This window comes from Chelmon rostratus, chromosome 15 (assembly GCF_017976325.1).
Source record: "Chelmon rostratus isolate fCheRos1 chromosome 15, fCheRos1.pri, whole genome shotgun sequence".
Lineage (NCBI taxonomy): Eukaryota > Metazoa > Chordata > Actinopteri > Chaetodontiformes > Chaetodontidae > Chelmon > Chelmon rostratus.
The window spans coordinates 18,306,045-18,323,990 of NC_055672.1; the positions used below are offsets into that span (position 1 = coordinate 18,306,045).

Below are 17,946 nucleotides of genomic sequence, written 5' to 3' on the forward strand. Positions count from 1 at the left end.
CAAAGCCTTAGAAAGCATGGATGACTCTTCTGAAAACCGAGAATTTCAGGGTTGCGTTCTCAGTCATTTAAAAAGTGGGTTAGTACGCTATCTGTCCTTGAAGAAGCACTCTGGCACAGCACGATCCTTCAGGAAGTGAATCATTCTTGTCAGGACGGAGCAAGGCTCTCATAGGAAAGCTTAGCATTAACCCAGTCCCACAGCTACTCTGTCTTTCCTTTGTCAGCTGAGGCAAACATAGCCCACAACTAGAACATTTTGAATGGTAGTACATCAAGACTGACGCGTTCTCTTGATGCAGCGTGTCGACTCAATGACACACTTTTTCAACACAAACCTCGTCAGTTAGATTTGGCTGAGCACCCCCAGTAAATTTGTATGGAAACTTCTAGACACTCACTCCCACTTTTGGGACTTTTGGCCCGTCTACCAAAATGGGAAAAAAAAAAATACAGATTGTCCAAATGGGACTGTGTGATATAAACAACTCCCCGGGAGGTGTGCTGGAGTCTCAGTCTGTCGCAAGGGCCAAGAACCACAAAGTGTCCGCCCAGGCTATTGAGAATGTATGGCAGGCGGCCATGACATGGGGCTCAACAGCTGTCCAAAGAGGGCTGAGAGAGGTCGCTGACTGCGGCCTTGTTCATCTGCAGCAAACCGTCCACCCGGGCTGAGAGGAAGGAAACTGCAGGGCACCGTTCCCAGGATTTTCCACAGCGTCATAGACAGTCGCTTATGAGTGGAAGAAACATGGAAATGTGTCTTTCACTGGTCTCAGAAGCATTATATATGCATTCACACAGACAAGCGGATGGACACACACACACATACTGTACACCATACATATCCTCCTGTGTTCATTAGCAGACATCCTTTCTTCCTGAACGCTTCCCTATTATAGCCCCAAAACCCTTGACAGGTGTCAGCTGTACTCAGCTCACCGACTCACCAAAGCCTCTCCAGAAATAATCCGCTTCTTCTTTTCCCATCTCCCACAGTAGATTTCATCACAATTTCTGGACAAATTCAACCGGAGCTGCTGACTTTTATGGGAAAGACTTTTATTTTGATTCAATATAAATCCTATCTCGGGGGTTGGGGGGGGCAGGGGTTTGTTCCCCCTACCTTTTTGTCTGTCTGTCTCCCTCTCTTTCCGCCCCCACCCTCTGCTGCTTCTCCCCCTCTGTCGGACTTGCAGGCTTATGTCATGTGGAAAGTGTCTTCACTGAAGCAGCTCGAGGACACTGCGAAGCCATTTCCATTTTCGGAGATGTTTTTTTTCCCCCCGCGTGGAATATTGTCATTCAACTTTCCCTCGTTTGAGCGTGCGGAAAAGCCTTCAGGTTTTAAAGGGACTTGATCCCCTTTTCCAGACATATTCTCAGAGGATTAAGCAGTGAGGCCCAACTAAAGCACCCTTAATCAAATCAAAATAAATAGCCCCCTTCACAATGGAGGATGCCACATTTTCCATTTCTATTTTGCGGGGGATTTGTCCCAGGGAGGGAACATCACAGTGGAAAAGGCCCAGTGCTTGCAGAGAGAATACAGCGTGATGTGCTCTGTGTGTGCATGTGTGTGTGTGGGAGTGCACTGCACTTACATGTACAGTAGGTGTGTTTTAGTGTTCCTTAATGTATGTACATGTTATCTTGGACAGCATGGCGATTCTCTCTCAGCTTTTATTGCAGCTGGTGTTGGAGTTTAGCTGAGCTTTTGCAACCAAAATGGAGGGGTTTAAGTGTGCCTGAGGAAAGCTTCTGGCATTGCGGCCGTGTGGCACTCCAGGGCACCAACAAAGCATTTACTGCAGATTAGAGCTTCTCTCAAGTGTTTCACAAAGTCAGCCTTAAGCTTGGCAATTGTTCCTGGGGCCATCCGGTAACCTGCAGCTGTGAAAAATGTCACCACACTCCTAATTTTTCTGGCCTCCACTGGAGGTTATAAAGGTTATGAATCAGAATTCGTCTTTGCACTTTATATTTCTCATTCCTCATCTGTCACAGGATTATTCCCCTGATGGATGTCATAGTTGCATGTGTCACTGTTGCAGGTATAAGGATATCAGCCGACAAGCACTTGATAAACACTCTGTTTCTCTCAAATGAAGTGATTCATAGCGCCCATCTGCGACTGCACTATTTCACAGCAGCCATTTTGTGTCATTCTTGTAAGCAATCCATCAAATTCAAGGGAAATAAATGTCTGAAGTGACAACAACCCATGTTTTACATTTTGAGTGACATTGTGTAATACATTCATTGAATGACATGCGTCATTCACATGTGCGGTCTTCTTCCAGGTAACTACCCTCGGCCCTCCAACTACGCTGGGACTGGCAGTACGAGCTACAGCGGCCCCGGTCCCGGCATGACCAACAGTCTGGGAATGAACGCCAGCAGCCCCATGCACGGCCAGGGGCCCGGCCAGCCCATACCTGTAGGACGCAGCCACGGCCCAGGCAGCCAGAACAGGGTGTACCCGCCCATGGCTCCCAGCTCCCCCAGCATGCCCCAGCCAGCTGGGCCCGGGATGGGCCCTCCTTCTTTGGGTAGTGCTAACCGCAAGGTCCAGGAAGCAGCTGCTGCCATGCCAGGATCCGCCAACTCAACACACAACAGGTAAGAGAACAGGAGAAACTCAGGAACTCTTAAATTCATTAGGAAATCTAGTAGTTTTAGAGATGAACACATTTTTCTGTTTTGCTTTGCGTGGCTCCTCACCTAAATGTGTGCATATACAGTATTGTAGTGAGAATGTGCATGTATATTATCATGTTAATTGATTGCAGCTACATCTATGCTATAATTGTTCTTATATTAACCTGACAAAAGGAAGAAGACTTCAATATATAAATGGCCCAAACTCTTTTGTGGGACTGAGACTATTTTACTTACCTAAAAATAGCGGTATGCTAAAATTAGGGGCCAACAAGCATCTCGATCTTACATCACTCTCTCTGCAGGATCGTCTGTGGGGAGGTGTGCTGAAAAGCACCACAGAGAGTTTCTGTGCCACAGAGTTTGTCTTTTTTTTTCCAAGAGTCTTTTCAGACGTGCAGGCAAGAGTTCGTTCTCAGGGGTTCCACGCTTCTATGAGCCATTTGCGGAACTATCCCTATTTTCCCACATCTCATAAAGTGCCTGACATTTTGATAGCTGGCACTATACACCAAATGGCATTTGTTGCAGGAAGAGAGATATTGGCTTGTGAGAAGACTGTATGGGTTGAATACTGCACTGTCAAAACATAAAAGAAGAAAAAGCAAACCACAGGTTTAACTGTGAAAACACCAGAGACAGAGGTGACACCAAGCACCTTAACACAAATACAAAGCACTTTGATGCTATAACGGTATATGAGTTAAGGGATATATTTTTCCATCAGGGTTGGAGCTTTGAATATATGTGTGTTTGTAGTGTTGGAGACCAGGGCTGTTGCGGGATTGTGTGGGCAGTAAACTTTTGCTGAACCCTGCCAGGGGAACTTGCGAAAACATGGCCGTCTTCTGAGAGGAAGGGTGGATTTCTGCACTTCCTCCAATTGGTGCGGGTTTTGCCTAACAATGCATCCTGGGAGCAGTCTTGCCAGCGTTCTGCAGGCTGAAGTGGCAGATTAACATTTGTCAGTGCTCATTCCCGCTCGTGATGATGCATGAGTCAGACCGTAGACTGTGAGGCGTTGAGGGTATTTCAGATGAAGTTTTTTTGTCTTTTTGTCGGGAGTCTGTTGACACCGTTCTGCAGGCAGCCTCCATATGCGAGGTCCCCGGCCCAGATGCAGCCACCTCAACCCACCTCCGCCCACTGGGCCACACCCCACCCAGCCTCTGCTTCACCTCCACCCAGACCCCACCATCCACCCATCCCGCCACCCTCACATTCACAGCACTATAGGTACGTCCTCCACCCTCATAACACGTGTGTGTGTGTGCACATTTGGATGTATGCTTTCTCTATGTATGTGTGTTTGTGTGTCATATGACTAAACTGAAAGTGATCATGATCACATGCGATCCCTCTCAGATCAAAACAAGAGGGGTCATCATTGTTATTAGAATTGCCATCGTCACCTTCATCATCATCGCTTTAGTCATCATTATCATCAGCAGCACGTGAGCACATACAGTATGATGCATGGACACACAGACAGACACACTGACCAAGTTTCACATTGTTGGGTGCACTGTGTGTGTGCATTGGGGGGGGGTGACAGAATATGCATGATTAATTATGTGCATCAGGGCGCCCAGTTCTGTTCACACACGCACACATAAATGCTGGCCGAGCCATTAAGAGATGTCTGGGCTGTCAATAAGAAGTGGCACGACATGATCTCCTCTGCTGGGACCAATCAGACTGCCTGTCAGTCTCTCCTCACAATCACCACGACAGCAGAGAGGTGTCACTCACTGTGGCGCTGCTGCTTGAGGAGAAGGCTCTCTCTCCCACTCTGTTTACATATCTGTCTAAAAAGTGTGTCCGTGTCTTCACCTATTTCTCCATCTTTAAAGTGATCTGTTTTGATTCTTGGTTGTCTGTGAAAGCACCCCTGGGTTCCCTGTCTTTGCTCTGCATTTTATCTCTGTCTCTGGCACTAAGCAGTCGTTAACGTGTTGTTGTTTTTTACTGTGTTGCAAAGATCCCATCCGAAGCAAGAAGTCCAGTACAGTGGCGGCTTTTTCTTTTGATTTTCTACTGGAAATGTGTTTTTATCTGCCTCCGTTCAGCTACAGTGGCTGTTGGTCTGCATGCTAACTTCCAAATTGCTACTGTGTTTATTCAAAGCAGAGCATCACTTCTACTGCAGTGGAGGAAAAACCAAATGCTGGATGTTTAGAACAACAAAAGACTAGTATATATCTGGTGTAAAAAATCTACCAACTAGGTGAGACTATTTGTTTTCAAAGCAAATCTGGGTTCACAGTTTTGAATAATTTGACATATTTTTGCCTCAAAATATAGTTTTCTTATTGATTATACGTTTTTACTACAAATTGGAATTAGTCTTGTGGCAGAAAGCTTTTTTGACTGATTTCGAACCATGATGTTTGTCATCATTTTGTCATGCATTTTTGCAGAATACTCTGGTTTCTGTGCTGCCTGTCTCACCCTCAGAGTTGTTCTCGTCTGCTATCACTCACTCTACCTCTTTCATCCATCCCAGTCGGCTTCTGTTCTCTCTCCTCCCACCTGTTTCACTCTTTTTACCAACTCTCCCAACTGTATCGCCCTCTCCGTCTCTGTGCAGCTCTGTTATCCTACCCAGAATGTTTTATCTCCCTCAGTCTTTCTTCCTCCCAATTTGCTTTTTGTTCTTCGCCGTCTCCAGCACAGCCTTGTTATGTTTTTCTTCCTCAGATCCCACTTTAGAACATCTGAGGGAGATCAGGAGAAAATTGGCCTCCGAAAACCTGCAGTTAAAGGCTCCAGTACCCGTTTGCTCTCCAGATCTCAGCGCAGCATTCTGAAACATTCAGACCTAGTTCGTCTCTGTCTGAGAAACAAGTTGTTAGTCGTAGCGCATGTCTAGTCTCACTCTTTGATGCATCAACCCCGAGTGAGCTGCCACAGCCACCCGCCCAAGACCTTCCAAATACGGGGCTAGTTAGCAGTGATGTCATTGGCTGGTCTCGTCTTCTTTTCCTCATTTTCCTCAACACATCTCAGCACTACATCCCCACTAATAATCCCTCTACATTTACACCTCTCATCCCCCATCTCCATCCCCCTCTGACTCACACACACACACGCACACACCCTCACACACTAGTAGACACCCTCCAGCTTCATTACGCTGAGTGAAAAGAATGCCAAATGAACAGAGGAGGGCCACTTCTGGTATCCCGTGTTTGCAGGCGAGGGTCGTGATTAAATCTTCATAAAGTGTGGCGTGAGTGGATTTTTCCCCAGAGCCCTCTCTGAGTTTTTTCCTCCACTGGTCGACTGGAATCAGAAACAAATGTCCTGCTTTTATCCGTTTATCAGTTTGATTGGTCGATGAGGGGAAACAGTGTTGGCCCAGGGAGTTTTGGGAACATGAAAAAGAATCCTGTTGCTCTACTGAAAGTTGAATGCATCAAAGAGCAGTGAAATATGGCTTTCATTTTTAGGTCTTGCTAATCAGACTTTTTGTTATCTGGGGACTGAAGTTTCATTCATTCATTGATTCATTCATTCAGTCTTTATTTTAACCAGTAAATACATTGATACTCATAATACTAATTTACAATATAGTTGAGTATAAAAAAACAAGAAGACAAAAGATACTAGAGGAAGGGAAATGCAAATGAAGAGACTTAGATAAAAATGGCAATTAAAAAATTACAAAGCCAAATGAATGAAATAATAATGCAAGTAAAATGTAAGGAAAATGAATAGCTGGAAGTGAAAGAAGATTTAATTAAAAATTTAAGTTGTCCTAAGGATAAAAGTGAGTAAAGCTTTAGGTGGCTCTACATGTTTCCTCACCCCATTTTAAAAAAAGTATGTAAATGTCACTTGTTCGTGCACTGTCACCTAATTTCAAAAATGGATGGTCAATCTTGAAAACACGTTCTTTTTCTGGAATACAGCGTCGGTTTCATGAAAAGTTGACTTTTTGGGAGTAGCGGGCTGCCAGTTGTCAGTATGATGAATTACTGTGTAAAAAGTCTGACATGTTATGTTCAAATAACATGGATGATGTCAAGCCTGTCAGTGTGGAGGAGGTACAAGTTTGTTTGGAAGAAAGGTGCTGTACAAAATTTTTTACGGGCTGTGGATTGATGTTGGGGATTTTTTTTTTTTTGGAAAAGAGAAGAGAACAGAAAGTATTAAAAGGTATAAGCTTTTCTTGGCAGCAGCTTCTGAGGACAGAATTGGCTTTTCAAATGACTTTCCAGCGCTGCCGGCGACACTCTACAGAAAGTTCCTGGAGCTATAGGAACGGGCTCTGTCGAAAAAATAAGCATTTAGTAGAAGAAGAGCAAAGCTCAGGAAAAAAAATAGTCGTAAATCAAAGGGAAATTGAAGGGAGAAAAATGTTGGAAGAGGGAAGAAGAGAGGAGAGGAGAGTGCTCCCAGGCAAATCCTCGCCAAATAATTCATTTCTGACCTCCTTAGTAAGTAAATTTGCTAAATAAATAAGAGCAGCGCTTGAATGTCAAGAACGGGGGATGCTGCCTGTGGCGCTTTGTCGCTCGCAGTCTTGGCAGTGCTACGGAGCGCTCTGCTTTCATTAGATGGGCAAAATAAATGGCTTTTCCTCCATCCATCCTGAGCTGTTTGATGTTTAGGAAGGAGGGGAGGGAGAAGGGAAGAGTAGCTTTTCTCTGGATTTAATATGTTAAAAGCTGTCCTTTTATTTTTTTTGTGGGGGGTTTATTCTGACCTCCCCTCCGTGAATATGTTTGTGTGTGTGTGTGTGTGTGTGTGTGTGTGTGTGTGTGTGTGTGTGGCGAGTTGAGTCAGGAGTTTGGAGGAGCTATGAGCCCAAGCTGCCCTGAGAACAGATTGGGTCCATATATAATTCATGGCCTCCAGCCGATCCACTCCATCCTTCCATCCAGCAGCTTCTCTCTGCCTCCTTTTCTCTCACTTTCTTACACACACACACACACTCACACCCACAAAGCAGAGGGATCGATAGGGAGGGACGCTCAGCCATCACACACTCCTGCAGTCCCAGCGCTTCTGCTGTCTCGTCCAGTTAGCAGCGCTGGGAGGCATCAGCGCGGCCTGTCACCACGAATGAAGGACAAAGGCGCTGCCACTTCTAGAGAGACACTGTCAGCTGGTTGGCTGGCACCTCGTAACCATGGCATCCCCTTGGCAACAGCGCCCACCCCGCGCATGAACACAAGGACACGCTCAAACACACACTGACACACACACACACTCTGCCCATGGTGTGAAAGTGGCCTTCTCCGATGCCCTTCACACATGTGGACTGAATAGCAAAAGGAGAGAGATGTCTGTGTGTGTGTGTGTGTGTGTGTGTGTAGAATTAAAGGAAAAACAAAGGAGAGAGCGGAGCGTAGAGCATTTAGATAGGATGAATAGAAAAACAATGAAACAGTAGTTATCACTTTGAAGTGACTCGGGTACAGAAAAACAACAATGTGCATGTCGAAGGTCTTTATTTCAGCTCTGTGATACAACGGCTTTTCTGTCCTAATAGAGTCTAAACAGGCCAAGCAATAGATTGAACATTTTCATACATCTGGAATGTCAACAGTCATAATGCAAACTTTTCTTTAAAAAAAATCCATAAAACTCAGAGAGAAGGTAGAGTTTCCCTGCACTATTTCTCTTTCTCTCCTCAGGCCACTCCTAGACAACAAACTGAGAGTGCACCGACCTGACGGTGGTCGGATACAGTAGATGTTTCTGTGTTTCTTACTAAGTGTGTGTGTGTGTGTGTGTGTGTGTGTGTGTGTGTGTGTGTCTGTGTGTCTGTGTGTGTGTTCCCTCGACTCAGTCTCATGGAACAGCGATTACCTCCAGCTCAGGGGCCCTGAGCTGGGAATACGCCCCCCATCGGTCCACCAGGGACCCATACACATTCTACTCTGGCTTCTGCCTGCCTTAATTTCCCTCCCTCCTTCTCTCTTTCCCTTCACTCCCCTTCTTCTTTTTCCTTCTCGCCCTCCGTTTCCATCTCTCCATCCCTCCTCTCTCCCCTGCTTCCTCTCTTCCTTCACTCACTCTTTCTGTCTTTCTCTCTCCCTCTCTCTCTGCCGCAACAGGATGTTTTTTTTCCCCTGGCACAAAGGTGCCCGAAAGCAAGATGAATGCGCTGTGCCTTTTTTTTTTTTCCCAGATAGCGGCACATGCATATATTAAGTGTGATTAAACGCTGTGCAATGCCTCCATCAAGTGCTTTCTAATGGGCTTTTTTATGACATGAATTAGTCATAATGGAAGAGCGCCACAGCCGAAAACCTCCAACCACTGTTGTTGTTGTTGTTGTTGATTTGGATATTTCACAGTACACATGAGAGCTTCTGCTTATATTGCTTAAGGTGGGTGAGGGGTGTTTTTACAGTATGGATAAATGAGGTCCGCGGGCATTTGGCATCTCTAAACTTATTTTTCCTTGCACGTATATCAGCGCTCTCTTCATAGTACATTTTTACTTGAGAGCGAAGGTGTGATGATCAAAAGGTAAATTTATTTCTGTGTCTTGACTCACACAAAGCTTTTTAGGGAACACGTAGGCAGCAACGAAGGCATCTATATTTCCCCCATTATAGGGAAATGGGGCCAGATAAGCGTGGATTTGGTGTGAGCTTGTTTCTTTGCCATGGAGCTCCCCTGTGCACCTCGGCCCCCATAGAGGGATTACATATGTATCATCAGCCGTGCTCTATGACTAATTACATCTGTGAGATGAGATTATGGGGAGGTTTACCAAGCCAATCCCTCCTCTTAGGCTATGTGTATCGGTTCCAACATGAGGTATTACACTATGTGTCTGCGTGAGTGTGTGAAAGAGAGAAAGATGCCAGTTAGGAGGGAATCGACTGACATAAATCCGGTTAGCATTTTTCTTTTCGTCCACATAAAACGATGTTACATTTTGGGCCAAATACTCCTCCTTGTGGTCTGTCATTTCCCATCATTGGCTTCCTCAGCTGTCTGCCCCTTCCTGTCTTCTTTTCTAATTTACTTCCATCCTGCATTCTCAGTCTTCCACCTTTCCTCCTTCTCTTTTTCCTTTCAGTCTTTTAGGCCTCACTCTCCCTTCACCTCACCTCCCTTCACCACATGTTTTTTTTTTCTCTCCATCTGCCCCCCCCCCTCTCCCAATCTTCTTTTATGTGGTTGTCCAGGAGATAATCTTGAGTCAGCAGGAGATAGACCAAATTGTTCCAAACATGGTGTTCCCTTTCAGCCCCCATGTCACTGGCTTTGGCCTGCCTGGCATGCAACGATAGACACTCTGTTCAATCACACACACACACACGCATACATGCACGCACACACGGATGGCTAACATTCAGCAGGTTGCAGATAAGCCCCTCTGATGTCACTTGCAACACCATGTGATGAGCCGCCTGAGAGAGCGAGGGAGAGAGGGGAGGCTGAGGGAGATTGAGCAGGATTGATTTCTGCTATCACCATGGCAACAAATAACATGATCCTCTCCAAAAGCACACCTTAATTAGTTAAATTATGACTTGTGGGAGAGGGAGAGGGAGGAAGTGGGGGAGAAAATGTGTGTGTGTGGAGGGGGGTTGAAGAAGAGAGGATAGAAGAGTTTTTCTTTTCTGATACTGCATGCTCATCTTCAATCTTTTGCAAGAGCTGTTTGTTTGATCAGGGATATGTTGTGTGCTGCGCTTTTTATTGTGACTTTCAGATTCCATGCTGCTTGGTTTTTACGACAACAAGAAAGGAGTATGGCAGTGACAGACCGCCAAATATCATCTTCGTACGATTTTGTGACTTCTGTTTTTCTGCAGCTTTCACTGTGACCCACTTATCTCTCCGCAGCCTGTCATTACATCGTGAATCTAAACCGGATTCATCTCTACCAATTCCGCTCATCATCTTTCTCCTCTCTCTGTGGTAGGCAGGGGAGCTATCAAGGCCCTGGCATCAGCCAGGCAAGCACCATGGCTGCCACTGTCCCCTACAGCCAGCCGACGGGAAACAACAGCTCAGCAATGGGCATCACACAAGGTCCAGCCTACAATATGCCACCTTCAGGTATACTAGCTAAATGCCAACTTTGGTCTTTATTGTTTTAGGATATGAATACTTTGCAAGGAGCATGTAGGGAGAGCACAAATGTCAGCATTTAAACCAACTGAAAAAATGGAAAACACATATCTGATAAGGGAGAGAATAAATAATTCAAAAACTCTAATTATTTCACTTTCCATTCATAGTCAAACCCATTCACATGAGCTGTCAGCCTCCTACAGCCCTCTATCAACAGATGTACAAAGCTTTAAAATGAAGACATGACCCCATGGTCAATGGCTTATCTTGCAGTTCAATGCACAGAATACATGTCGATAAAATAAAATGAAATAACCTGCTGATTAAGAAAGCACAGCCCTCCAAGTTAATGTTAGACTGAGCCACTCAAGATTAACCTGTGTGCTTATGTTGGATGTACAGCAGAACCATCTCAGGATGTTTCTCATTCAGAGGCAGACAGAGAGAGAGCTAGAAGGGGCAAAAGATACTTTCTCAGTGCTCTCGCTCTTCCTGTAGAGCTGGCCCTCCAGTGAGCAAAGATTAATGTGGTGCATCCCTTCTTCTTTCAGCTCTTCACCCTGCTGCATTGTTGCTAAACGCACCTCGGAGAGCACTGTGGCTCAGAAAATGAAAGGCACCTTTTATTCAAAACCAAATATCAGAATGTGTGACATTTGGAAAACTTCAAACGAATTAGAACGCCAAGACTCCTCACAACTCATCTGGTTTGCCCCTGGGCACGGTAAAAAGCCATTAGTTTTCCCACCGTGCTGCAGCACACAAGGGAAAAATAAAGAGGGGAACCTTGTATCCAAGGACCTCCTCTTTCTATTAATAAAAAATATGCAGCTGCTGCTATCAGGAGTAGTCTTTAAGGATCTTAAGTCTTCTTCAATTAGAAACCTCATGAAGGGACACAAATGTCTTTGAAAACCAAAACAAGTCTTCTTGTCAGCCAACATTTCTCAAACGCTAACCTTCCCATTCTGTCGCCACTTTGAATATGTGAGAACATGGATGGTTTCTCCCAGACTGAGGATGTGCAGCCAGCAAGGTTGTAAGAGCACACTGGCTCGCTTTTAGCGGAGCCTTATCTCATTCTCCTTCTATGCATTTCATAAGCAGCAGTCTTTTTATATGTTTCTTTCTCAATCCTACCTTTGAGATGAACGGCTGGACAGGCTTTAGAGGGGCCTTGAGAACACAGAAAGTGAGGATCTAATATTTGAACTGCAGAGAGACCATTTTGCATTGTCTGACTTTGTCTGTGACATTATGCAAACTGTTTTCCAGCTGCTGTCAGCACACACAAAGAAGAAGCACGCATGTTCATTTTTAGGGAGTTACAACAGGTTGAATCAACTATAACACCAAAACATGCCACATGTGCCTCTTCATTCGACTGTTGAAAGCATGCCGTATGAGACATGTTCATTTTTATGGCCAAGGAACAAAGCTTACCTGCCCACAGACATCTCTCACTGAATGTTTATTAGCCTCTCAGCAGTCTCTGTCTGTTAAGAATTCAGTGCAAATATTTTTGGATTAAATGTTTCCTCGTTCTTGGTGAAGGAGGCATGGGGATGTCAGGAGACGGGATGATGAGCCCAGATGGGAAACCGAAAGCGGACGTTAAAGACGACAGCGGCCCTGCCAACGAGCCTCACAAACCAAAGGTACCCCCTTGACCTTCTTCCTCTTCCTAACTGTCTTTGCAATTCCCTCTCGCCCTCGGTTTTTTGTTTTGTTTTGCTTTGTTTTGTTTTGTTTTTTGATCTTGCTCCCCTAATGAAGCAAACCAGATCTGATCAGCATATGCTGCCTCAGCACAGTGGGCTGCATCTCGGTTGTTTTCTCGCCATATTTAATGATTTGTTTAACATTTACCATTCCTAATGTTTTCCTCGCTTTGTTTTTGCCCCCAGCCCTCTCTTCTCTTGCTGATGTTTTGGCAGCCCGAACGGCAAAAGAGAGAGAGACACAGAGCAAAAGCGAGGGCTTGGCATCTGCAGTACACACATGCATGGACACACAGAAGTACAGTGCATTAGCACACGCGCGAGCATCTTTAATTATTTCTTTTATTTAACATAAAAACAAGTTGCCACACAATCGCCAGTGACTTTCTAGTCACACACACAGACACGCCAGCCTTCTCTTAAACACTACTTCCTCAGTGCCTCCACCACACAAACACACACGCACACACGTCCCAATACACAATGCTGACGTCTCATTTTGCCCTACAATTGCAGCTCAGCTTGGCTCAGCTCAGCAACAACAGAACTCTGCTCTTTGCTCTTTTCTACCCCCTCCCCTTGTTTCTGCTTAACAACCCCTCTCCCACACACACAGAGCACACACTCACACGCCTCCATCACATCCACTACACGTCTTTTCCCTCCAAATCCCTGTCTTTTCTTTTGCTGATTACGGTGGTAGGGCCTTTTGAATTATTTAAGGCAGTCAGAGCAGCCAGAAAGACCCCCAGTGCTCCCAAAAGAGATGATCTGTCTGCCGAGAGAGAGAAGGAGAGAGGGAAAGAGAGAGGGAGAAAGATAAGGTTTTGCTGACATGAGCATTCTGTACACAGACCAGAAGCACTTGTCAAGCTGTTGTTCCCTCTTTCGCAGTCTCTTTCTCTCTCACACACACACACACACACTGATGTCAACGAACATGGAGTGGTTTACACATATTGGCGCTGTATAAAGATTCACATACTCACACACATATAGACACTGAGTAATACATACTGATCTGCATGCATTTTGAATCTCATGCATGAAAACACTTACATTTATGTATGTAGACTAAGACGCAGTAACAGTAAGACGTGCAAAAGACACACACACTTACTGTACAGTAATGGCTATACACCCTTTACCAATCAACTCTAGACAAAAACAGTAGTGGAAGTAGTATGCAGATACTTTACTGAAGTAAAAGTAGCAATACTACAATTAAAAAAATACTACATTAATGAATTGTACTGATGTAAAAATGTACAAGTATCATCATTATGAGTGTATTATTAAATATATAGAATTATTTTTAAGATATAAGCAGAATTAAAAAATTGTACCTAATTGAGGTGGAGCAGATTTTTCTACTTTATATTCACCTGGGTATATAAGACACATTTTATATTGGTTTATAAAGCTGGTTCTATATTTCAGATGATTTTTTTTTTCTGAGAAGTAATTAGTAATCATAGCGGTCAAATAAATGTAATGCAAGTAAAAAGTACAATGTTTCCCTCTAATATGCAGTGAAGTACAAGTGTAACTGAAAATGAAGTACAGTACTTTCTTTCCCAGGATCCAAATGTATGCATTATAACACAAACACACACACTGACTCATTTGGGTTGTCTGCTCTTGCAAACTTTAGCTCTGGCCTCACTGTTGTTGTGTGGATAGTATTAACATACAGTTTCATTCCACTGATGCTGAGGAGGTGGGTGACACAGCCAACCAACAGTGATGGATGTTTTTATCAAAAGAAAATGAAAGTCCTGTGTCCTCCCGTCTTTCTCTCTCACCAGCTACAGGATGGCTACAGCAACACTAACAGCAGCGGGGGCTCCCAGCAGTGTGTGTCCCAGCCAGCCACGCCAGGCGGCGCCCTGCCCGTGCCCTCCCCGCTCTCACCCAGCCCAGCTAGCCTGTCCTCCTACCACGGAGACGACAGCGACAGCATCAGCAGCCCCCCCTGGCCCCTCAAGACCCCCTCCAGTCCTGTAAGAACTAGAAACTTTTTCATTTGCTGAATAAGTCTCAATAACAGACACAGAGACCAAACCAACCATCAGTGAAACAAGGCCAATTTCCCTTTATGGACAATAATGTCAGTACAAGCTGTTTGTTTGATTGACTTATGTATGACTGAAGGATTATTCTGTAATTACTTCATCAAAAGTACTCTTAAAAAAACTCTCTCTAACCCTGGACTGGAGCCAGACATGGCTGCGTGGGATTAAACTTGGTCTACCAATTTGAACTGGAGGGATATGAATGTGCTGCGAATGAATTTTGAAGTAAACACAAGCTGCACACTGAACAAAATGCTCTAAAGAAGTGTTTATTTTTGCTTGGTCATCCAACCAAGGGCCTACTTCAGAATGTGCAAATATGGGATGAAACTTTAATGATCCCCATGGGGAGAGTGGGTTGTTGTAGTAGAAAACAGGAACAGGATACAGCGAAGAAAAAAAGGGCAGAATAGTCTATATAATAGAATACGTAGCATATACTGCGTGTGAATTCCCCAAGTTGGAGTTCATAAACACATGTCAAGTACACGTTATAAATGAAAAGTTAAGAAAAAAACTGCTTTATTATTGAGCTACCACAGTAGAATACCATTTAATGTAGAAATGGGTATAAACATTGATGTTGGAGTTGTAGTATAGTTGTAGTATGTAGTTTACATTTGCATTAAACCAAGTTTTCTCTTCATCTCTCACCAGAAAGCCAACCCTAACTCCTCCATCCTCAGTGGGGAGCGAATCACGCGGCTGTTTGAGCTGGGTGTGGAGCCAGAGAGGCGGGGCTGGGTGGAGCGATACCTGACTTTCATGGAGGAGAGGGGCACGCCTGTCGCCCAGCTTCCCGCTGTGGGCAAGAAGCCGCTGGACCTCTGGAAGCTCTACATAGCTGTTCGTGAGATAGGAGGCCTCGCCATGGTAACATATAGGGAGCACCCTTGTTGATATGTTGGGATGATGTAAGAGATAACAGACAGATTAGCACAACATCCCTGTACAGTAAACTCATATCATTCTGCCCATGTCCATCAGCTGCTTAATATTCTCCAGCAAAGTGCACTGAAGCAGGGTGGCATATGGTGTCTTGTAAATCTTGAGAGACGTACTCAAGAGAATGAGATACATGAAATAAATCTTGGAGTACCCACATTCATGAAAATGTCACAGTACTTAAGTTTGCAGAAAACTCCATGTGTGTCAAGCCAGTTGTTCGAAAAATGTAAAACATGCATAGCCTTACACACTATTGGCAGCAAGATTTACTGGAAACCTTGAGGAACCAGGACATGACATACACTACATGTGGACACTTTGCATGTCTTGCTCCAAAACCATGGGCATTTTTATGCTGCTAAAACAGCCTCAACTGTTGGAAGAAGGCTTTTTTCGCGAGATTTTGAAACCTGCAGGAGTGAGTGCTCTGTGTTCCGGTCCAGTCGGACGGATGGGGTTGAGGTCAGGTCAGGGCTCTGTGCATGCTGGTCAAGTTTGCCCACACCAAAATCTGGAAAATCCTTTCTTTCTGGACCTTGCTTGATACCCGGAGAGACTGTCCTGTTGACACCAGACACGACCTTCCCAAAGCTGCTGTTGACCACTATTGTTTAAAATGTTATTTATGCTGTAGTATTCACATTCCCCGGATTGGAACTGATGAGGGTTGCCTGAACTGTGAAAAACAGACCCAGATTAAAAGTGTGTGGTAAGGGGTGTCCGCATACTTTTGGCCATATAGTGTAGTACTTTTTCTGCTGTTAGATTAAAAACAGAAATGTGAAAATGATGCAAAACTGTGTGACCTACAACTCCTTGGTTGTAGTAAGTACAAAAACATTAAGTGCTCAGCCATGGAATGATTATTTTGATTAAATTCAGAAGACTGCGGTCCACCATACTCCAGGCAAAATGACAAGCGTGGGTACGACTGGGATACATGGCTATGTAGAGCGAGACCATGGGTACAAAGAAAGGATTTTTTGCCCTATACTGTCAGTGTGATCGGTGATACTCACTTATGTGTCTTGTCAACCCCCCCTTCAACCACTCAGGTAAACAAGAACAAGAAGTGGCGGGAGCTGTCCACCAACCTGAACGTGGGTACATCCAGCAGCTCTGCGAGCTCGCTCAAGAAGCAGTACATCCAGTATCTGTTCGCCTATGAGTGTAAGATGGAGAGGGGGGAAGAGCCGCCAGCAGACAGCAGCAGCAGCAGCAGCATAGCTGGAGGGGACAGCAGGAAGCAGGTCAAGATCCAGCCACCCTCACCTGGTAAGGACTGATAACAAACCAGTTTGCTGGGTTTTTCCGTGAATCCACTCTCCCATCTGTCGGCAGCCAAACAACAGGTGCTGCTGATCAAACTACAGGTGTCAGGAATCATCAGAGAAACTGTGATCTGTATTCATGGCAGTGTAGTGTACAACATCAGCAGCTGAGTCAGAAACCTCCGAGTGAAGGTACGTAGCTGCAACGCCAGCATCCTGGTGGACAGGCAGAAATGTTGGCACCATGTGTTGATTCATAGGAAATGTTATTTAGCAGGTTGTGTAAATTTGTCCCCCGGTGTATGATGACATACAAAGCATGAGGTTAATTTAGCATAGAAATGAAAATTAACGTTTTTAATCAGAGCTTTGTTATGTCAGTCGCTGTGTGCATTAGATGAATTAGCCAAACTTGCCGAAGTCAACAGGGTTATTCTATCTTAACACAAAACCTTTAAGAGTACCAATACCAACCTGTTGAGCTCCGTGTGGCTGCCAGAGAGTGCATTAAAACACCAACTACAGACTTACATTTCCAGAGTTTATTTTAAGTCATGTGAAAAAGGAGGAAGTGTCATGGGAGTGAAATTTCCTGATATCATGTCTTATGCCAGGGCTGCACGGTGGCTCGGTGGTTAGCAGCGTCGCCTCACAGCTAGAAGATCCCCGCCTGGGGTCTTTCTGTGTGGAGTTTGCATGTTCTCCCTTTGCAGCGTGGGTTCTCACCGGGTTCTCCGGCTTCCTCCCACAGTCCAAAAACATGCTGAGGTTAATTGATAACTCTAAATTGTCCTTAGGTATGAATGAGTGGTGTGTGTGGTTGTTTGTCTGTATATGTAGCCCTGTGGTAGGCTGGCGACCTGCCCAGGGTGTCCCCTGCCTTCGCCCAAGAGACGGCTGGGATAGGCTCCAGCCCCCCCGTGACCCTGCAAAGTATAGATAATGGATGGATGGATGTCTTATGCCCTTATTTCACAAATAACTGAAACATTGCACTGATATTAAAATTAGATACTGTATAAAGAAATGCACAATAAAATAACAATAAACTACATCAAGTTTAAACGCGACCCCCTCCTCAGGTTGGGGCTGACAGTCGCAGCATACTTTTTTAATGGAATTGCACTTGTGCCTCTGACAGCATTTACAAATGACACGACCTCATCAAAATGTACATGGTTTTTTTTTTGTAATTTGTCTGAACTGACCCCTAACAGCTTAC

General features: G+C 44.8%; 1 protein-coding gene across 5 annotated transcripts in view; it reads left to right on the forward strand.

Moving 5' to 3' along the window:
* The window catches only part of LOC121618263 (AT-rich interactive domain-containing protein 1B-like), a 171,489-nt gene that overhangs the window by 140,184 nt on the left and 13,359 nt on the right, over positions 1 to 17,946 (forward strand). For 4 of the 5 annotated variants that reach the window (XM_041953649.1, XM_041953650.1, XM_041953653.1 and 1 more), the window contains exons 8-14: positions 2,303 to 2,621; positions 3,726 to 3,896; positions 10,558 to 10,694; positions 12,264 to 12,367; positions 14,239 to 14,433; positions 15,163 to 15,378; positions 16,509 to 16,728. In XM_041953649.1, coding sequence (XP_041809583.1) covers positions 2,303 to 2,621; positions 3,726 to 3,896; positions 10,558 to 10,694; positions 12,264 to 12,367; positions 14,239 to 14,433; positions 15,163 to 15,378; positions 16,509 to 16,728 — 1,362 coding nt within the window. The remainder of the gene's footprint in view (positions 1 to 2,302; positions 2,622 to 3,725; positions 3,897 to 10,557; positions 10,695 to 12,263; positions 12,368 to 14,238; positions 14,434 to 15,162; positions 15,379 to 16,508; positions 16,729 to 17,946) is intronic. The other variant, XM_041953654.1, reaches the window with a different exon arrangement.